Source organism: Gadus macrocephalus, chromosome 2, assembly GCF_031168955.1.
Source record: "Gadus macrocephalus chromosome 2, ASM3116895v1".
In the NCBI taxonomy this organism is placed as follows: Eukaryota; Metazoa; Chordata; class Actinopteri; order Gadiformes; family Gadidae; genus Gadus; species Gadus macrocephalus.
Window position 1 is genome coordinate 22053892 of NC_082383.1, and position 22286 is coordinate 22076177.

The 22286-nt window shown below is 48.3% G+C and overlaps 1 protein-coding gene across 1 annotated transcript in view; it reads left to right on the forward strand.

Annotated features, from left to right (window-relative positions):
• LOC132473903 (trinucleotide repeat-containing gene 6A protein-like) overlaps nucleotides 1–21864 on the forward strand; it is a 41714-nt gene extending 19850 nt beyond the window's left edge. Inside the window, exons 8-25 of the mRNA XM_060074214.1 lie at nucleotides 851–1012; nucleotides 2483–2653; nucleotides 5308–5553; nucleotides 5889–6049; nucleotides 6299–6376; nucleotides 6827–6997; nucleotides 9406–9516; nucleotides 9880–10017; nucleotides 10409–10555; nucleotides 10770–10941; nucleotides 11039–11167; nucleotides 11770–11940; nucleotides 12342–12482; nucleotides 12941–13048; nucleotides 13526–13765; nucleotides 14327–14418; nucleotides 14524–14663; nucleotides 15591–21864. Coding sequence (XP_059930197.1) covers nucleotides 851–1012; nucleotides 2483–2653; nucleotides 5308–5553; nucleotides 5889–6049; nucleotides 6299–6376; nucleotides 6827–6997; nucleotides 9406–9516; nucleotides 9880–10017; nucleotides 10409–10555; nucleotides 10770–10941; nucleotides 11039–11167; nucleotides 11770–11940; nucleotides 12342–12482; nucleotides 12941–13048; nucleotides 13526–13765; nucleotides 14327–14418; nucleotides 14524–14663; nucleotides 15591–15939 — 2927 coding nt within the window. The 3' untranslated portion in view covers nucleotides 15940–21864. The remainder of the gene's footprint in view (nucleotides 1–850; nucleotides 1013–2482; nucleotides 2654–5307; nucleotides 5554–5888; nucleotides 6050–6298; nucleotides 6377–6826; nucleotides 6998–9405; nucleotides 9517–9879; nucleotides 10018–10408; nucleotides 10556–10769; nucleotides 10942–11038; nucleotides 11168–11769; nucleotides 11941–12341; nucleotides 12483–12940; nucleotides 13049–13525; nucleotides 13766–14326; nucleotides 14419–14523; nucleotides 14664–15590) is intronic.
• Nucleotides 21865–22286: the final 422 nt, after the last annotated feature.

A 22286-nucleotide genomic window follows, 5' to 3' on the forward strand; every position in this document is an offset into this window, starting at 1 on the left:
GACTGCGTGGGGTTCTCCGACGTCTCTCCCTCTTGGCCTGCCCATAACGGGTTCCAATATTAAGGGCTGCCTAATATTCGTTCGAATTTTGATTTTTTTTTTTTTTTTGACTAATTATATTCGAATGACGAAGTTCGGAGTCAAAGCCCTAGTGCAGGCCCCTCCAGAGCACGCGAGGCCTCCGCACTCCTCCCGCCAAGAGCCGGTCCGGCTGAAAGTCGTTCAGACGTTCGTTGGTTCATGCGTGCAGAGACTGCTTCCATTTGTGTTAGATAGGCATACCTTGGGGCTTTGGCGGTTTGTCTAAATGGTTGGCGCATCAATACTTAATGCCGCTCTACTGACCCCCTCTCGCCTGTTAAGTAGACGCACCGCTGACATAAGATGAGATTCATTTGGGAATATAAACTAAGGTGTCGTTGAACAAACCTCGTAAAGGTCCTCTTACATCAGGCAGAGGGGATTATGATAAGTTTAGATCGTTCTCATTGCACCCATAATTTGGAGACGTACTTTTGAGGTTTCCCTGTTTGAATACTAAAGTATTCTATCACTCTTTCTGAGAAAGTTGGGATCTTAAAGGGATCTGTAGCATTATGTTACCTTAAGCAGTCTATGTTCACGTACCGCAGTGCAAGTAGACGCTGGCTTGTACCGACTGCCATCAAGATTAATAAGGATCATTATCTTTTAACCAATAATCCCGATCAATGCAAAAGGACCTTAGGTCTCACCGCTTAACTGAGGAGCTGCTGATTCAGAAAACAGGAGTAACGTGGTAATGCTGGTCCTATGAGACGCAGGCTGCCCTCTGACCTCTGACCTCTGACCTCTGACCTGTGTGCTGCAGGCTGGATGGGCGGTCCCATACCCGCGGGCTGCCAGAGGGAGAAGGAGGAGCCGGCGGCGACCTCTGGGTCCGGCTGGGAGGAGCCCTCCCCGGAGTCCATCCGGCGCAGGATGGAGATAGACGACGGCACCGCTGCCTGGGGGGAGCCAGGGAGGAACCCAGGTGAGAGGTCGAACCCCCCCGGCCCACTGGCTTCTCTGATGCACGGGCCATGTGTCAAAACTTTAGGCAGGCGCAGGTGCGAGACATTTGTGTCAAAAGGTAGGGGGAAGGGTAGAAAGTGTTCAGGTAAAGTACAGATACCTAAAAAACTGTATTGAAGTACAATGACAAAGTATTTGGACTTTGTTACTGTCAACCTCTGCAAGGGACTAATGTGGACACGTGTCTGTAAGTGATCAAGTCTACAGCGTGATGCACTGTGATCTTATCCATGCATCAGAGAAATATACCTTTTTCTACCTTTTGCTGTCTATTGGTTAATGGTCTGTGTCCAACCAAGTCTCGCTCAAGGAGAAGTCTCACGAGAGTTGAGTTGTTGAGAAGAGAGGGAGAGGGAGAGGGAGAGAGACGGATGGAGGGAGGGTGGAGGGGGGGGGGGGGGTTGTGTTGGCCTACAGAAAGCTTATGCCGCTTTTCCACTGCATGGTACCAGCTCGACTCGACTCGACTCAGCTCGCCTTTTTTGCGTTTCCACCGCGAAAACATGGTATCTGGTACCTGAAGTGGCTGCTTTTTCTAGTACCCGCCTCGCTCTAGGTTCCAAGCGAGCTGAGCCGATGCTAAAAGGTGACGTCGGCAGACGGCCGGCCACTGATTGGCCAGAGAGTGTGACGAAGTCACGAGAGCGACATGGCAACCATGCTGGTAACAGCCATAGCAGCGCCGCAGCCAACATGTTCCACTTCTTCAACATGCCAGCTAATAATACGAACACGAATACCATCGCATCGATGTTCTCCATTGTTGTTATGTGGGTTCTGTCCATGCGTGGGTTGCGTAGGTGTTGTTTGCGTCGCGTACAAAAATACGTCACGGCCCTTTCGCGCAGCCGACCCCGCCCACGTCCCGGAGGTACTATTTGCGGTGGAAAAGGACCCGCGCTGCTGCCGAGTCGTGTTGAGTCGTGTCGTGTCGAGTCGAGCTACATGTGCGGTGGAAAAGCGGCATTAGTGTTATCTAAAGATTAGGCTAAAGGACCATTGACATGATAATGACAATAGGGACTTTGCCTGCAACAAATCAACAACAAGACTTCCGAGCAAGCCGTACCCTTGAGAGAGGGCTTCAGTGGACACGATAACAAACAGACCAGGATCAAGGGAAAGGTGAAGGATAGAGTTGTACTTCTCTCTGGGGATCCTTTCCGTAATGTCAGACTATTATCCGAGCCTGTTTGGGTCAAAAACAAGCCCTTTTCAGACGTTAATATCTGATGGGGTCCAGGTTGAAAAACATTAAAGTTTTAATCAAATGTCTATCAAACAAAGATAGATTAATAGCGCAGGCATTTTTTTTTTACATTTTACTAAAACTTCTGCTACAGGTTCCGATACCTCCTCATGCTTGCTATTGAGTCGTGTTGTGCCTTTTCTGCATGAATAAACTTGACCCTTGAACCGTTTTATCTAGGCAAATACAACGCGGGCGGACCTTCAAACACGTGGAACAAGAACAGCCAATCAGAGCAAGAGCCTATGTCTCATGGCCCGCCCCCAGGACACCAGCTGCACCAATCACAGGGGCCGATCCATGCCCCTCAGCCGATGCAGACTCAAGCCCCGGAAAAGACCTCTAGTGCTGGTAGGTCCACACACACACACACGCGCACACACACACACACACACACACACACACACACACACACACACACACACACACACACACACACACACACACACACACACACACACACACACACACACACACACACACACACACACACACACACACACACACACACACACTGTGTGTGTCCAAACACACATGCCCTCCAACCCCCCCTTTGTGGCCTACTCACTATAAAGATGAGGGCCAGTCTTATTTGAGTCTACCATTGTTATTTGATTATATACGTCAAATCTATGTTTATAAAATGTCCACATGGAATCGTATAAAGTAGACGGCTGCACGGGCACCATTTGTTCACCAACTTTAATCTAAATAACTGGAGCCAGTAATCCTTTCCGGTCAGCAGTTCGAAGCTGAACCATTGCTCTCATATTTCAAAAGCCGCATTCCCGTTCCCCTTTTCAATGTTGTCGCCAACCCCGACGTTCACGCTCAGAGCGGCACAATGCGCAAGACCGGCGAGGACCGACGAATAACACCAGGAGGGCCTCGTCTCCGTCAGTGCCGGGTCCATTTCCCGTTTCAGCCCGCTCAGCCGAATGCCGGGCTGGGTCGGTCCGGTTCCACATGCGTTGCGTCCTCCTGTTCCTCCCCTCTCCTCTGGTGGCTCGGCCACCATCCCCAGGGCGTCCCCATCTCCAAAGCGCTCCCTTTTGCTTTGCTTGTGTTCAAGTCTATTTTACATGTGAAACTCTAAAATAGATCATCTTAAAGTATGCGTCTTCATTAGGCTTGGAAGTTATCACAATATACAAGGGTCTTTAGAAATACTAACGGTATTATTCAATACCAAAACGAATAACTGCTCTTTCTGTCTTTGTCCGGCATCTTAGGAATACATTTTTATGATGTTAAAATATAAGTTTTGAATCAGGACATATAAAAAGTCCAACATAACGTCTTTGCCGTTGCATTGTGGTTGAGATTGAAATAGGCGATTTTGCCAACAATTAGTGTCTGTCACAGGTGGGCTGAGTTCCTCCGCATTCGACCGGTTTCAGAGTAAAGACCGCCCAGCCGTAACGCTGCGGCAGCAACCTGAAAGTGACATTTATAGCAGCACACCTCTTCTGTGCAGAGGTATTAAAAGGATCACGTCTCAACAGCGGGGGAAAGTATTTATTTGGACTGATTTAGAAATATATGGGATATGTATTTAACCGTTATTTACACTGGGATTCAGTGGTCTAAAGAGGGGAAGTAAAGGTGTGATCAACCGTACGAGTTTCCAGTGTCGAGCGCTGTGTGTGAGCCAGGGCCTCCATGCGAATCCGTCGGGCTGCAGCACAAAGTGCTCTGCCCTAAACGATAGCCTAGCTCAAATGGAATTAACCCGGATACCTCTGGCGTTTCCAAATGTTCCGAATGGATATTGCTGCAATATTATTAAATATCGCTGTTCAAAAGGGTTTCCCCGCCAGCTCTTTATCAGTTAGATCAGGTAAAGAAATGAGGCCAGTGGAGCTCCATTGAGTACGGGTGTTCAGTTATATGGCTGTACTTAATACAGGTTAGACTGACTTAATACAGGTTAGACTGATTTAATACAGGTTAGACTGACATAACACAGACTGTACTTAATACAGGTTAGACTGACTTAATACAGGTTAGACTGACTGAACATAGACTGTACTTAATCCAGGTTAGACTGACATAACACAGACTGTACTTAATACAGGTTAGACTGACTCAACAGACTGTACTTAATACAGGTTAAACTGACTTAATCCAGGTTAGACTGACATAACACAGACTGTACTTAATACAGGTTAAACTGATTTAATACAGACTGTACTTAATACAGGTTAGACTGACTGAACATAGACTGTACTTAATACAGGTTAGACTGACTGAACATAGACTGTACTTAATCCAGGTTAGATTGACTGAACATAGACTGTACTTAATCCAGGTTAGATTGACTGAACATAGACTGTACTTAATACAGGTTAGACTGACTTAATACAGGTTAGACTGACATAACACAGACTGTACTTAATCCAGGTTAGACTGACTGAACATAGACTATATAATCCAGGTTAGACTGACTGAACATAGACTATATAATCCAGGTTAGACTGACTGAACACAGACTGTACTTAATCCAGGTTAGACTGACTGAACATAGACTATATAATCCAGGTTAGACTGACTTAATCCAGGTTAGATTGACTGAACATAGACTATATAATCCAGGTTAGACTGACTGAACATAGACTATATAATCCAGGTTAGACTGACTGAACATAGACTATATAATCCAGGTTAGACTGACTGAACATAGACTATATAATCCAGGTTAGACTGACTGAACATAGACTGTACTTAATACAGGTTAGACTGACATAACATAGACTGTACTTAATCCAGGTTAGACTGACGGAACATAGACTGTACTTAATACAGGTTAGACTGACTGAACATAGACTATATAATCCAGGTTAGACTGACTTAATCCAGGTTAGATTGACTGAACATAGACTATATAATCCAGGTTAGACTGACTGAACATAGACTATCTAATCCAGGTTAGACTGACTGAACATAGACTATATAATCCAGGTTAGACCTTCCTTAACGTCTCCCACCCTTCTCTCCGTCTCCAGGCTGGGGCGAGTACCCCGCGCACAAGGAGCCCTCCTCGTGGGGGGAGACCCCCGCCCCAGCGCCCTCTGTGTCCGTGGACAACGGCACGTCGGCCTGGGGTAAGCCCGTGGACAGCGGCGTCGGCAAGAACGGCGGCGGCGGCGGTGGCGCCCCCAACTGGGGGGAGGAGCACGCGCGGGACCAGCCCAGCGGCAGAGAGCCCGGCCCAGGCTGGGGGGGCGGCGGCGGCCAGCAGCAGAAGCCAGGTAGGCCCCACGCCAAAGACCGGTAGGAGGTCTAGCCCCCCCCCCCCCCTCCACCGTTTAGATCAAGAGGCCGCTGCTTGGCTCGGGAAATTTGCACAGGCTGAATAAAAAAAAAAAATATACGCTAAGGAAGGATGGAATCATCCTGCCTTCCTCCCTGACACCGTGGACTGGATCCATGCCACTAGCCACAGGTTCCCGAAGGCCATCGAACAGATGACCCACTCCCGGTTCGATCAAAGCACGCTGGGTCGTTGTGTCGCTGATTGTCACCGGTCGACTTGGATCCAGATTGTAAACCCCCCCCCCCCCCCCCCCCTCCTGTGCGGTGCTAGGCGTGAAGCCCATGGAGACGTGGGGAGGAGACGACCAGTCCTCCAGCTGGGACCAGGAGGAGGAGGTGGAGATCGGCATGTGGAGCAACACGGGCGGCCAGCAGGACAGTCGCTCCCACGACCACAACACCTGGAACTACAAGCAGAAGGGCCCCAACAAGGTACCTCCTTCAGAGTCCGCAATCGATTCAACGCCACTTCTCTAATTCGTAAGCAATGTGTACGAACGAACCTACCGAAGCAACAGTCTTGATGGTTCATTCACCACAAGTGTATGAGGTGATGCCGTCTTACGTTAGAAAGTAGTCGTGAGTGAAGGTCCCCCTCTGGCTTAGATGTGGGTACTGGATCTGATGTGTTTTTGGTGTAACGCTGATGGAGGTTTGAAATCGGTGCGCTGTCCTTTCCAGATGCACAAGTCGGTGAGCAAGCAGGACGAGCCGTGGATGAAGCCCTTCACCAACCAGTTCAACAACATGAACTTTCCCGTGAGTCGCCCAGGGCTATTTATAAATCGACCCCCTTCGCTTCCATCGAAATCGACTCACCAATTGAGAGGAAAGGGACTATTTTTAGACTCCTCTCTAAACTTCTGTTGTTCGGCCATTCCTGATATTATTTGACGTATAATAAAACGGATATTATACTGTAGAAATCATCGTTTTGTAGTTTGTCGGACTAAAACGCAGAATATTTGTACATAACGTATACAAAGCTTTGATTGCTTTATTCAATATCGTTTGTTAAATGAACGTATTGTTCAGCTTGTCGTGCAGAGCAAGCTCTGCTTGCTCTGCACGACAAGCTGAACAATACGTGCTGTGCACGTGCTATCATAAAGGACATGTCACAGATCCACGAGGCACGGGTGAGTCGGTTTACGGCGTGATCTGACCCTGATGTTTGTGGCTGTGTCGTGTCTCCCTCCCCCTCTCCAGAGAGACTCTCCTGACGACTCCATGAAGCCGGGCGGCGGGGGCATGGGGCAGGACAAGCGCATGGACACGGGCCCCATGGGCGACTACAACGGCATGATGGGCAAGGGCCACGGCCCGCGCCACCAGCTCCACAAGGACCCCCCCATCGACCGGGGCCCGTACTACGACAAGGTAGGTCCCGGGGAGGGGGGGGGCGGTGCGCTGTGGGCTGCAGTGAGGGCCGGGACAACGCGACGACGTCGTCGACGCATAAATTACGTTGACGCGAAAAATGTGAAAAAAAACAACAAAACAAACAAAACAAAGATGGCGCCACGCACTCGTTCCTCTAAAGTATGGGAATTCTTTAATGTAAAGGGAAACGATTCCGTGATATGTCGTCTTTGCAAAATGGAGATGGCTTTCCATTCTAGCACCAATAAACATGTCTAAGGAATTCATGTTTTTTTCATTCAGATATGTAAATCAACATGTATAAATTGCTATTAGTCAATTAATGGGGAGATAATCGAATCGGACTGAATAATGGAATCGTTGGATTAATCGATGCGTCGGAAAAAATAATCGCTAGATCAATCGTTTAAAAAGTATTATCGTTTATCCCAGCCCTAGGCTGCAGTGAGGGGGTTCATAGCGCCACCAAAACACTTGAATAAAACCTCTTGGAGGACACGTGCACCTCGTGCTTGGTGGAATGTTCATCGGGTTGGCTGCCCAGAGCCCGATGCTCCAGGCTGAGGCGCCTCGCCTCGTTTGAGACCGCTTTAGAATAGTGAGTGACGGAGTAGGGGAGCTGACTATCGGTTTTCACACTGGCATCGCGATGTCGTCGGGCTAGCTTCACAGTTGTTTGCTGACGCGTCACAAGGGCTTGGAATGGCCTAGCTGGCTCCTGTTGGCTATGACGCCATGTTCTGCCGATTTTGTATTCTCAGGCCTGTGCTGCCCCACAGTGGTAGGCCCTTATACTGCACTTGACCTATTTGCCACGGAAGGAAAGGGGTTTATATTTATCAAGTGGCATTACTGCCATGTGGCTACGGCTTAGAACGTTGCATATCGACATAAAGATGACCCAGACACGCATGCACAAGTGTCTGTGCTGTCATCATCGATAGCCTTTAATCTTTTATGCTATTCTGGGCCATGTTGACTCGCCTTTAGTTTGGTGCTAACGTGTTGTCTTGGCAACCATCTTCTGCTTTTCATCTTACCCTCTCCACTGTGCTAAAGACTGACTTCCCCTTTTCTCTCTCATCAACCACATTTTTTTTCTTTCACTCTCTTTTATTCTTTCTTCACCTACGTTTCCTATTCTTCATGATTTCGATTTGGCTCTGCTGGATGCCGTCCCCCTGTGCACCTGGCCATCTGTGTCTTCTCTTCCGCCTCTGCAGCTGTCATTTCCCCCCCTCCGTCTATCATAACTCCGCCCGTGAGATGTTCTCCTCCAATCGCAGCGAAAAGCTGTGCACAGCCAATCGGCTTTCACCTTTCTGGGCATGCATGCATGTGTAGTGTAGAGAAGGAGCCGGGAACTTAGTATTGCCCTGTGAGGTTTATTTTTGTAACTTTGCAGTATGAACCTCGAATGGGAATGTTGCAAAACCTCTTTCATAAAGATTAATTTATTAGACGAATAAACTTAACAAATAGTTGCAAAAACAAATGTTGTGACATTGATCGTTATGGGGGAAGGGAGTCCAGATGTTATCGGGCTGTTTGTTATTGTAACACAGACTTTCCGACTCATTTGCTGCCCAAAGATATGTAGCCGCAGCTTGCTGGTAAACCAAAGCCTGGGGTCGTATGTCGGGATAAACTGGGGGTGGATGTGTGTTATCCACCCTGGGGTTACTAGTCTGTTATTATCCGTTTCTCCTTTCCTTAGTGCGCGAGTGAGTGAACCGTTCCCTGTAAAGTTCAGACAAAGTTTACACACGCATGCACACGCATGCACACGCATGCACACACACACACACACACACACACACACACACACACACACACACACACACACACACACACACACACACACACACACACACACACACACACACACACACACACACACACACACACACACACACACACACACACACACACACACACACACCACTTTAGCCACACACACACCACTTTAGCCACACACACACCACTTTAGCCACACACACACCACTTTAGCCACACACACACCACTTTAGCCACACACACACACACACCACTTTAGCCACACACACACACACACACACACACACACACACCACTTTAGCCACACACACACACCACTTTAGCCACACAGATACACACACACCACTTTAGCCACACAGATACACACACCTTTATCCACAGATATCTCATAAATGCCTGCCTATCAACAATATAAAGCTCTCTCAAAGTTCTCATCAATGCTTCTATCTGATGTCATCTCCATCAAAGTGTTGCCATAGCGACGGTGAGCCTGACCCTCCTGTATGGGCTGTGGGCACGCGGGCCCCTTGGGCCCACAGTGTGTGTCTCTGTGTGTGTGTGTGTGTGTGTCTCGTGGATCCTGACCCCTGCTCCTCTTCCCTCCCCAGAATGTTAACCCCATGCTAGGCGGCAGCAACCTAGCCCAGGGTCGCGGGCCCCAGCTCCCCCCCCAAACCAACCTCCGTAACCAAGTGCCTCCACCCATCCTCCCCTCTCAGGTGACACTCCCCCGCCCTCCCTCCGCCCACACACACACACCGCCCCCCACAGGTATGGAACGAGGAAGAGGTGAGGGGGAAACGGAAGGGAGGCAGAGCGGGTCGGCTGGAAACCGGAAGGTTGCCGGTTCGATCCCCGGCTCCTCCTCGCCGAGTGCCGAGGCGTCCCTGAGCGAGACGCCTCGCCCTGACCGCTCCCGACGAGCCGGCTGTCGCCCTGCGCGGTCGACTCTGCCGTCGGCGTGTGAACGGGTGACTGAATGGTTGTGAGTCGCTGTCTGATAAATGCGTCGGCAAAAGCCCCTCAACGTGAATGAAATCCTAAATCCTGCTTTAAAGTGTGATTTGTCTGATCCTCCCCAGGTTCCACCCTCCCTGTTGAAGTACCCAGGGGGGAACGGAGCCCTGAACCCCCTGCTCGGACCCCAGCAGATGGCCGTGCTCAACCAGCTGTCCCAGCTCAACCAGCTCTCCCAGCTCAACCAGATCGGCCAGTTGCAGGTAAAGGACCCCGTGGCGACTGCGCTCATATAGCCGTGCTGTGCGATTTTAAACGGTGGCACAATCGACGACGTAGGACGACGAACGGACGTCGAGCGGAGGCTCATCCTTTCTGAACGATCATTGATCAGTGGTGGAAAGAACACCTCGAGTGTTTGCCCTCGAGATACGTCTCCGCGGCGTCATCGTCGTCATCAAGATAGCTCAGGCACAACGTTCTCCTTCGCGACTGGCCCCCAAAGCCCTGTGGCCGCTATAAAGGAGTCTATTGAAACTACAGTTGAGCGTCTGTCTTTCAAACAATGGGTCCCCCTTCATCGTGCCAAAGGAAAACTGGTGACTCAGTGATAGGTGGAGCGATGACCCCTCATTCTACCCTTTCCCTGCACAGCGCTTCCTCCTGCAGCAACAACAGCAACAACAGCAGCAACAGCAGCAGCAGCAACAACAACAGCAACAACAGCAGCAGCAGCAGCAGCAGCAGCAGCAGAAAGCTCAGAGCCAGAGGAATATGTCCATGGGACGGCATGCTGAACAGGTACAGGTATGCATCCTCTCCCGCCGCCGTCGGCATCGAATGTCTGCGCGGAACAGAGCCTTCATGTCCCTTCAGCCCGGCTCCATTTCAGCATCACGGCTCCGGGACTGTTTTTAGTTGTTGAATTCGATCTTCCGCTGGTCAATGTTTCATGGAACATTTGAATGTGACCCTGACTGTTGTTGTTGTTGTTGCTGCCGCCGCCCTCCCTCAGACTCGTCCGATTGGTTCATCCCAGATGATGCAGCCCCCCCGCCACCTGGACCCTGTCCTGCTCAAACAGGCCGCGGCCCACAAGCCCTACCTGGACAACTACCTGACCCACAACGCCCCGGAGCTGCAGAAGGACTCGGTCGCCCTGGGCTCCTTAAGCAACTTCCCTTTAGGTGAGACGCACGGACGACTGGGAACGGGGACTAGCCCAACGCGTCGGAGAGCAGGGGTTCTCAACCGTTGTCTTTATGTCCTCCCCCCCCCCTGCAGCCTTGAACCCCAACCTGAATGTATCCCTGGACATTGGTGGCACTGGAGGAGGGGGCTACAAGGAGCCCCCCCAGTCTAGGATGAAGAAACTGTGGGCCACCGACCCTCTGGAGCAGAACAGCAAACCTGGTACGCAACCTCGCAAAGTCTTTTTATTCGCAATACGTTTTGACACGTTTGAGGGCAGGATATGAACTTGTAAATCTCATTGCCATATTAAGTGTTTATTTACGGTTGAGGTTAAGATTAGTCTGATTCAGAGAGCTGGACGTCGCTACGGGTCACCATGGCCGCCGTGACTCTCGATAAAGATACTGTTTTATGGGACTAACTTGGGGTGTAAACATTGACCAGATACACAAAGTAATCAGGTTGATTATGTTGTGTGTCTAAACTTGATAACGGTGTTGTTCCTGAGGCTGAGCCAAGACTCGACCTCGGCCTACTAACTCCATAATGCTGTAAACATAATGACTTTATAGCTGGGAGGATATCAGACCGTCCACGGGAATCAACCATGGCTTTCAGTTTTCATTAGTAGACATTTTCTGATATAGATGGAAACAAGAAATGATAATAATTGCGTGTTTGAGGCTATTTTTCTTCAGCCTCCACTTTAAGCCACTCCCACCAGATACTTGTCCTGTTGACCAACACAAGGGTTCGGTACACGGTTGTGTGTAAGATATCCCTGCTAAACTCGGTGTGTATCTTTATCTCCTCAACCACAGGTGCTATGTCGTCTGGGCTGCGTCTGGATGAATCATCCTTCTACGATTTCCTGTCTTCTGGCCCCTCCCCACTGACTCCTCCCGGCCAATCAATGGGCTCGGTGGGCGACGGCTGGCCACCCCGTGCCAATTCTCCCCCTCCCCACGGAAACACGGTCACCTGGCCCCCAGGTGAGTCAGCATGGATGTAGGATAGACAGCCAACCCAGTCCACAAGAATCAAAAACTAGGACTTTAATAATGGTAAACAGGGGATTAGCTTATTCAATTAGGATGGGTGTGATGCCTCAATGGATCATTAATGTCACGCGCTTTAGTTGTGCTCTTGGGACTTCAATAGAAAGGACGTTCCTTTCTGGTGGTTACCGGGCTTTACCCACTTTCGACATTTGGACCGTTCTTTTCCAAATAAACACAAATTAACAGACGGAGCTAAAGTTAGTTCTGTGGCAACATCGTTTTTTATGACGCATGCACAAATAAAAGACTATTTTACGAAAACCAAGCAGACAAAATGTCCTCTTCCTCAAGCAACGATGAACTCACCCGTCTGTGCGTGTGTGTTCGTCCAGAGTTCCGGCCCGGGGAGCCCTGGAAAGGTTACCCCAACATCGACCCTGAGACCGACCCCTACGTGACCCCCGGTAGTGTCATCAACAACCTCTCCATCAACACCGTCCGTGACACAGACCACCTCAGGGACAGGAACAACGGTAGGCCCTGCCACAAACACACGTTCATCCCCTCAACACAGTGGTACTGGGTGAGTCTCGGTGGTACTGGGTGAGTCTCGGTGGTACTGGGTGAGTCTCGGTGGTACTGGGTGAGCCTCGGTGGTACTGGGTGAGCCTCGGTGGTACTGGGTGAGCCTCGGTGGTACTGGGTGAGTCTCGGTGGTACTGGGTGAGTCTCGGTGGTACTGGGTGAGTCTCGGTGGTACTGGGTGAGTCTCGGTGGTACTGGGTGAGTCTCGGTGGTACTGGGTGAGTCTCGGTGGTACTGGGTGAGTCTCGGTGGTACTGGGTGAGTCTCGGTGAGCCTCGGTGGTACTGGGTGAGCCTCGGTGGTACTGGGTGAGCCTCGGTGGTACTGGGTGAGCCTCGGTGGTACTGGGTGAGCCTCGGTGGTACTGGGTGAGCCTGTCTAACCAGAGTGTCTCTTTGTCGTCTAGGGCCATCCTCATCACTGAACACCACGATGCCTTCTAACAGTGCCTGGTCCTCCATTCGTGCCTCCAGCCATATCGGTTCCCTCACCAGTACAGCACAAAGCACTTCAGGTAGGACCGGGCTCCCTCCCTGAGCACGCTTTGGTGGTGTACGGCAGAGTGCATTGTGGGTAGTTTCCGTAGCCGATAGGCAGCCGTATTTGGGGAGCTTGTAAGAGTTGTAGTTCTTAGTTAAAAAATTGTATAACTGTAAATCCAGGGTATTCTACAACACATTTTGACTAAATTATCCCAAAATGGATTGCACAGATCTTCGAGGTAAAAGAACATTACAATATATTCTCTGTTGGCGCCGTACATTTACTCGGGGGCATTTGGCAGACGGTTTTATCTTAAGCGACTGACGATAGGTACATTCGTTTAGAAGAAAGAGAAACAACAATACATGGCCGTCGGTACCAAAAGGATGTTCAAAGAACCACGTTTTGTAAGCACTCAGAGCTGCCAGGTCGACCCCTTCCTGGTACACACCAGAGAGGGCTAGGTTGAGACTCCGCTCAGTGCCGTGCGTTCCCCCCCCCCCTGCAGCCAGACCAGGCGAGTCCAAGTGGTCCCCAGGCGGCGGCGGCGGGGGCTCTGTGTCCAACTCTTCCCTGGCCCACGAGCTGTGGAAGGTCCCTCTGCCCTCCAAGGGTCTGTCGGTGGCGCCGCCCTCCCGGCCCCCGCCCGGCCTCACGGGGCAGAAGCCCGGCTCCGGCTCCTCGGCCTGGGACAGCTCGTCCCTGAGGCTCGGGGGCTGGGGCGCCAACGAGTCCAGGTTCACCCCCGGTAAGACCGCCGCGTCCACTGACAGACCACGGCCTATATAGAGGAACCTAGGGCTAAAGGGAGCAGGACAAGGGGTTGGTTTAGTGTCCTATATAGAGGAACCTAGGGCTAAAGGGAGCAGGACAAGGGGGTGGTTCAGTGTCCTATATAGAGGAACCTAGGGCTAAAGGGGGCAGGACAAGGGGTTGGTTTAGTGTCCTATATAGAGGAACCTAGGCCTAAAGGGGGCAGGACAAGGGGGTGGTTCAGTGTCCTATATAGAGGAACCTAGGGCTAAAGGGAGCAGGACAAGGGGTTGGTTTAGTGTCCTGTATAGAGGAACCTAGGGCTAAAGGGAGCAGGACAAGGGGTTGGTTTAGTGTCCTATATGGAGGAACCTAGGGCTAAAGGGTTGGTTCAGTGTCCATATGGATTAACCTGGACTAGGGGTTGGTTCAGTGTCCTATATGGATGCACCCAGGGCTAAAGGGAGCAGGACAAGGTTTTGATAGGGGTCCTATATGGATGCACCCAGGGCCACCAGGCAGAGGGTTAACTTGTGTCTTCACCCGGTGGCTCCAGGTTCCAGCTGGGGTGACGCTGGCGGCGGCGGCGGCGGCGGCAGCAGCTCAGGAAGAACTCAATGGCTTGTCCTCAAGAATCTCACTCCTCAGGTGGGTGGACACTGAGGTCTCAGCCTCTGACCGCGCCTCACGGCGCTCTCAGCCCTCTCAGCCCCGTTGCCTTTGCTTTGGTTAACCCCTGTGTGTGTTCTTTAGATCGACGGTTCCACCCTGCGGACCCTGTGCATGCAACACGGCCCCCTGATCACATTCCACCTCAACCTGCCCCACGGCAACGCCGTGGTCTGCTACAGCTCCATGGACGAGGCCGCCAAGGCGCAGAAGAGCCTGCACATGTAGGGACACTCACCGTTCACCGCCACCGCCTTAGCTTAGCAGCCTGAAGCAACGCTCATCACCGTGGTGCTCTCGGGGCACAGAGCCCCTTCCTTCTGTGTCGGTGGCCGGAGCATAAAGGCTCCAACGCGTTAGACTTTGGGCGCTGGGCCGTGTTGGGCTATGTCAAGTCCATCTTTACTATAGTTAAAACTAGAGCTGTCAGTTAAACGCGTTATTAACGGCGTGAACGCAAACCAATTTTAACGGCGTTAAAAAAATTATCGCGCGATTAACGCAATTCTTTTATTTAAAAAAAAAAACACAATTTATTTATTTATTTATTTTTGGCTGAAAACAAAGAAGCAGTAGCCTGACTGCTATGTTCAAGTGACATTTGTTCAAAGCAGTCGTTTAATTGCACTATAGGCTCTTTTTTTGTATCGTCCCGTTTTGATCAGTATATGCCAATGTTGTTATCAATAAAAAATCATTTGCACAAGGCAAGCCGATGCACTTCACCATGTTGATAAGAGCATTAAAATGAGAAGAATTATGGGACAAAGAAATCAAGGGATATTTAGCATAGAAAAATAATTTGCGATTAATCGTTAACTATGACATTAATGCGATTAATCACGATTAAATATTTTAATCGCTTGACAGCTCTAGTTAAAACATTTAAGTTGGGGCGTGATAATAATTCCTGTTGCACGTTGTCCATCAGTAAAGAAATTGGCTCAAATATTTGTGACGCGGCTTTAATGCACAATACTTCTTGCAGTCTACCGTACTCGGTTGTAACCTTTAGATTACTTGGCTGGGCTGAACCATGCAGCCTTGTCCCGCAGAACACCCCCCTTATCCCTGGGTGGATAATGGTACGGTCTCTATTTGGACATGCGTTTTCTGAACCGCGTCTCACTCACTCTGCTTCCTCTCTCTAGGTGTGTTCTGGGGAACACTACGATTCTGGCCGACTTCGGCAGTGAGGAGGAAATCAGTCGTTTCTTTGCACAAGGGCAGTCTCTGGCCGCCCCCTCCTCGGGCTGGCAGACCATCGGCTCGCCTCAGAGCAGAATGGATCAGTCCCACCCCTTCCCCAGCCGCTCTCTGGAGCCCAACCAATGGAATGGCAGTGACCTCCACAGCTCCACCCTCTGGGGCGGGCCCAACTATTCCACTAGCCTATGGGGCGCTCCGAGTGGCAACGAGGGCGGGAGGATAAGCAGCCCTTCACCAATCAGCTCCTTCCTCCCGGTGGATCACCTGGCAGGGGGCGGGGACTCCATGTGAGCTGCCTGTCAATCACACAGGCGTTGGCTCGGGGTCAGTAAAGAAATCCTAAGTAATCACGCGTAGAATTATTTCTTTTTTTGAAAATCTTAAAAAAAAAAAAAAAGGTAGTTAAAAAACAATGGCACTAGTTGGACTCTCACTAACAAGATAATACAAACCAACAGGGCCTCCCCTGTGGAAAACAAAGTTACCTTTTCTCTCTCTCTGCACATATGTCCACTTTGTTTTAGCCCAAAAACATATCAGTCAGAATACTTGAATCATGCAGGCCAATTCTATAATGTGAACGGATGGATATTCGCTTCCAGGTAGTGAGTGCTCTTTCATACTGAAAAAAAAGCTTAAATCGATCGCATTATTATGTTATTTTTGTTTCACTCATGTTTATTGGAATTCCAATTATTTTATTTCAACGTTTCATTCTTTTTTTTTCTTTTTTTTTTTGCATTCGTTTGCTGACAATGTTGGAGTATGAGCTTTTTTTTTTTCTTTTTTTTTTTTAACTTTGCACTGAATGTGTTATTTTTCTCTCAGTATATATAATCTGCAATATAGAGGGAGCAGCCAGTTTTTCCAGTGTAGCTGTTTACTCATTGAGGTCCTTACCGTGTGTGTATACGTGTGTGTGCGCGGGTGCGTGACCATGTACGTGTGCGTGTGCGTGGCCACACGCGTGTGTTCGCTCTCCTCTGCCTTGGCACGCCTACCTTACTGCGTTGTCGTGATGATCAACCGATAGGTGAAAACGAAGTTTAAAAAAAAAAAAGCTGACGTAGGAGGGTTATCTGATATTAAAAAGTGACATTAAAAAGTATTGCACCAATTTTGTGTTTTAAAACTAAAGAACGTTGAGCTCTGCAGTGCACAGGACTGTAGCCGCGCTGGGAATAGCAAGCCCTGCCTAGCCTATTGTATGGGGGCGGGGCCTTCCTAGCAAGCCCCGCCTATCCTATTGTACGTGGGTGGGGCCTTCCTAGCAAGCCCCGCCTATCCTATTGTACGTGGGTGGGGCCTTCCTAGCAAGCCCTGAGCATCCTGTTGGATGTGAGTGAGGACTTTCTAGCAAGCCCCCCTGGTGCCCCCTCTAGTGGGCAAGGAGGGGAACAGCACTTTCAGAATAGGCTTTCAATGTTGTTTTGGAGGTGCCACACTGCAACCTCTTGTTTACAAGACTTCGGAGGCAGAAGGTGTGTTCATTCTTCCTTCATTTTAAAAGAGAAAAATGGAATAAAATAAGCAAAAAATACAAAAAAAAGAAAAAAAATACGAAAAACGTTCTACAAAAAAAATAAAATTACCAAAAAATAGACAGAAAAAAACGAATTTAAAACTGTTATTGAGGATGAAGACGATGCTTTGTAAACTCTGGGAATTCGGATCAGTGTTTTTGGCCATGGCGTTGGTTTTTTGAACTATTCCTCTTTTTTTTTGTCTGCTAAATAACCAGTGATGGTTCTCAGGAAATCAAGCCAGTTCCCCTGTCCCCTGTGTAGTTTAATAATAATAATAAGAATAAACTACTACTCCTTGTAGGAAAGGAAAATCCAACTTCTAGCACTGAAAACTACGTATAGGTCTGTAAGTTTTGTCGTGTTTTTTTTTTCTTCTCTGCCAAATAACTGCTTTAAAGCTGCAGATGCTCGCCATCCTGCTGTCCGCAACACGCTCCTTTCACCTCCCCCCCTTCCATGTCCCCCCCCCCCCCCCCTCCCCTCTGAGCGTCTCCTTCCATGTCCCCTCCCCTCTGAGCGTCTCCTTCCATGTCCCCCCCCTCCCCTCGGAGCAGCTCCTTCCATGTCTCCCCCCCTCCCCTCTGAGCGTCTCCTTCCTTGTCCCCCCCTCCCCTCAGAGCGTCTCCTTCCTTGTCCCTCCTTCCTTGTCCCGCTCCCTGAGGAGTGGCCGGCCCCGGCCCGCTGCTCGCTCTCTCGCCTGCCCTAGCTCTCGCTCATGCCTTCTCTTGCTTCCATGCTTTATTTTCCTGCCCCCCCCGCGCCCCCGCCACTCGCCGACCCAACCAGAGGAATCTGTGTGGCCTGTTTGTTTTCTGTCAGCGTGTGCATGTGACCGAGTCACTGGCTCACTATCAAGTGGGTGGTTTGTTCGTAAATTCAGAGAAAAAAAAAAACCAAGAGAAGAGGCAAAACCTGTATCTATGCATACTGTAACGCCTCTCGCAAAGCCCAGAGAGAGAGGCACTTTCCTTTCTTCTCTTTTTCGTTGTCTTTTCTCTTTCCACGTTTCACAAGTGTTTTTAAAAATGTCTAAGTATACAATGCGAACCATTAATGACCTTCTTGTGAATCGCTCTCACTGTCACAAAGTAATGTGTTTGAGGAAAGCAAAGGTTGACAAAAAAAGAAAAAAAAAAGCTATGAAAAAAGAAGAAAACACAGAAAAAAAAAAGGAAACCAAACAAAATTATTTAGTCTTGCTCTATATATTTTTAACGGTGCAAAAGTCGTCCACATTTCATTGCCTTGATTCTAATTGTGTCCGAAGATGCAACAATAAGTCAAGTGGCTTTTACCTGTTTACAAATAGAATATGATTGTATTGTTGTACACATTTTTTTTCTCCTTAAGAGGGGTTGTGGAGGGGCAGCATCTTAAACTATTGAGCTGACTGATCTCGTCTCTCAACTACATACTGTGCTAGAGTAAGTGTATGGGGTTGCTGCTCTGTACTCGATTGTGTGATTGTGTGTTTGTGCCTGTCTGTGTGGCAGGGAGGGGGACAAGAAATCCAACACGAGTGATACAAGTCATACAACACAGACTTTACCTAGAACAGTGATTGTTTAGTGGACAAAGATGCACAATATTCTGGGGTGGGGACTGAGAAATCAACATTAGGCTAAGCCATGGACCTTAATTTTGCGATCATTTGATTTTGCGAGTGTATTTTCAAGCTGTTTTGTAGATTTGAAATCCCTCCCCTCCTTCCCGTAGTAGTTCTGAGTAGCTTGCGTTGTTTTTGTGTATTTCAGTTTGAACCGTGAATATTCTATTTAAGAAACCTTCCAAGGCATATGCAGTCATGCGACGGGCCCTCTTGAGTATTAGCCAGACTTGACCGTGGTGTGTGCCAGTATTCAACCGCTCTTTACCAAATATATATATATATATAGAACTTAATCAATCAAAACTGAAAAGCAAAAGATACGTTTACCTTTAATTCCAGATCTTGTTGCTGAACAAATCTCTATATTCGTATATATTGCTTGTGTTTTTGTTTTTTGTTTTGTGCGTGTTTGTTGGACAGATTTACGAGGCAGAACTCCCCAACTATTTTCATCATTCATTATTGCGAGTTAAACGAAGAATCCTTGGGATTTTGCACTTGTAGTGGATTACAGGAGATGGCTAACGGAAAGCTGTGTGTGAACATGTTGGGGGTGGGACTTATGCTATTTACAACTAGTTAGAAGAAGCTGTACTTGAGAGTGATTTTTCTGACAGGGTAACGCGTTTGTGTGACTGCCTGCGTCTTCGCTACGTGTCGGTAGGCTCGTTGGCAGTTCTCCAGGACTTTGTGTTTGTGTTTCTAATGGCTGACAATGGAAGAGGGTGGGGCCCCTTAAGCTTCAGGAGCCAGCCTTTATAACCGGGCCCCTCCTCTGAGCCGGTCGCCTCCCCCTTTCCCCGGCATCCAATCATCATTCTCGTTGAAATGACCCAAACAGTACCCGTGGTTTCTAATTGCTTTTCAAATGGTTGGTTTCTCAAAATTGTTTTATCCGAACTATGTCGCTCGTCCCCATCTTCTTAAGAGGGACAACATTTTGGTGTGTAATGCTAGTGTTTGGAGACTCTTGAATTAACTGCGTAGTGTTCTCTAGATCAGTCAAGTGTTAACAGTGATTACCGTGAAGCCTGGGCTGCAGCTGGCCCCTAGTTTGATGAGCGGGGATCGCCCCAATCACTGAGCTGGTGTTGGCCCCTTCATTTATTTATTAGCCTTGGCAATTAGTCGGGAAGGAACAAAGCCCCCCCCCCCCCCCCCAGAACAAGAACCATCATGTCTTTAATGCTCCCTGTTGCAGTTGCTGCCGTCATGTCGGCCATCTTTATATCGTGTATTGTTTTGTGTCGCTGTAGCGATCCAACTGTGGTTCCATACGGATGGTCTCCAGGCCTAGTCTACCGCTGGTGCTGCATACAACCGTGTGTGTGTGGGTGTGTGTGTGTGTTAGATGGAGAGAGCTTGAACTCTGTCATGCCAAATCCAATGGGGGGGGGTGTAGTAAAGAGAACTAGCAAGAAGTTAAAGAAAGGGATTGATTTTAATGGTTGGTTCTTGTTTGGATGTAAATACTTTTGTTTGTGTGTCTGTGCGCTGAAGATGCTGGATAACGTTTAAATGCTTGAAGACAAAAAGTCCTTGGCAAAAGGAAAATGTGAGGAAAACCAGTTTTTCAGATAAATCGGGGGGGGGGGGGGGGGGGGGGGGGGGGGGGGTGTGACGAAACGCCACAAGCAATGTACAATCCCTCTGGGCTGCCTAGCCGCCCCTGGGGGGGGGCGACAATACTACTTGTTCTAATGTTGAAATTCTCCTATTTCCTTTATCCTCAGAGCAGATCTGACACATATTTCAGTAAGCTTTGTGCAGGCGCACACCGTCTTATAAAGAAAGAAAAAAAAAAAAAACGTTTTATTTGACTTAACAAAAATGATAAACTGTGAGTCTTGCCTGTCCTTCTCTCTCGTCATTTTGCAGTTACACATGAACACACACAAACCCTTAAAGCTTTAGTATAACCAGCACAAAGACTTGGGGGGGGGGTGGGGGGGTTATGCTCAGAGAGACTATGCAGTGGAGTGTTACAAAAAAATAAAATCCCAGGCTTCCATGTCCGCCCTGGGTTTTTAGTGTGTGCTTGAAAAAAATCCTATTTTATACCAACGTACAGTTGAATAATTACCTTAAAACTGAATCCTGTCGTGCCATTGTTTGAGAAAAATTCATATTGACATTAATAATGGTAATAACATTGAGGGGTTGGGGCGGGGGACGTCAAATCCATGTAACCTAGCAACCATCAGGCCAGTTGTAGCAGTAACGGCGAAAAGGTTACGATTTGCAAAGTCCCACCCTCCCGCCTCCCCCCCCTCCCAGACTTGTCTCCTCAATAACTGACTGATGTGTGAAATTGCACATTTTCATGACTACATTGTTTTATTTTATATATATCTACATTATATATATATATATATATATATATATACATATATATATATATATATATATATGCAAGCGATAGAGATTCCGCAATCCAGTGTGTATTCTGATCACCTGTAAACCAGTTATGCACATTGCTTTGGGAGACTGTTTAAACTATATATATATATATATATATATATACACACGTATGTATTGAGACGATTTACAAAGCGTACAATGTCTATAATCGGGGAGAAGTTGCTCGCCTCTCGCTTACAAACGGAAAATAAATGGGGAGGGTGCAAATTTTTTTTAAAAAGTCTTCCTCTGGTCATCTTTTAAAAAAGGAATTTATCTTAAACTTTGGGGAGGGAAACTGCACTTTTCGAAGGACAATCTTTCTTTGTATGTGTATAAACAATTGACAAAAGATACAAACCATACGTCGCCTGATATTACAAGGTATAGAAAAACAACTCCATTGTGCTCTAATTATGAATGTCTCCTCTGATGCTGTTTCATTTTATCCTTTTTAATTTTCCTTATTTTGTTGCTTGGTTTGTTAATTATTTTTTTCTTTCTGGATTTTAGTGCTCTTGAGAAATCCGTACTAGGTTGTAGAGTAGTCGGTATTAGGTCTTCTGTTGGCTGTACTCTGTATACTGATGAGTGTTGGTAATCTCCTGGCCCCCAGTGGTCAGCATACAAAGCTGTATAACTTGGGTACAACCCTCAATAAAGGACTAACTGTTGAGTGGCCACCGTCTCCTTTCCTGTTTCTTCTCCACCCATCCACGTGAGTTTCACTTCAGCATTTATGGGAATCGATGTCTGCATTACGGTTTTTTTATGGGGCCTCGATTGTCAACTTTCTTTTCAAAAAACCTGCCTGAATTTACACAGGTTTTGGTTACAGGGGGTCCTGCAACTGACGGGGACGGAGTACGTAGAACAGCTAAGTTATTGCGGACGCCATTTTGTAACTGTCCCACCAAATTGTGCTGTTTAGGATACCAGACCTCATTGACTTAAACCCTGCAGTACTAGGCATCATGGGTCAGGAGGATTCTTGGCGTCATTGAAAAATGACATCAGCTTTACTCATGAACTGGGGTTTACCCAAATTCTTGTTATGCTGTTAACAAACGAAGGTGCCATTTATAACATTAACCAGAAACATA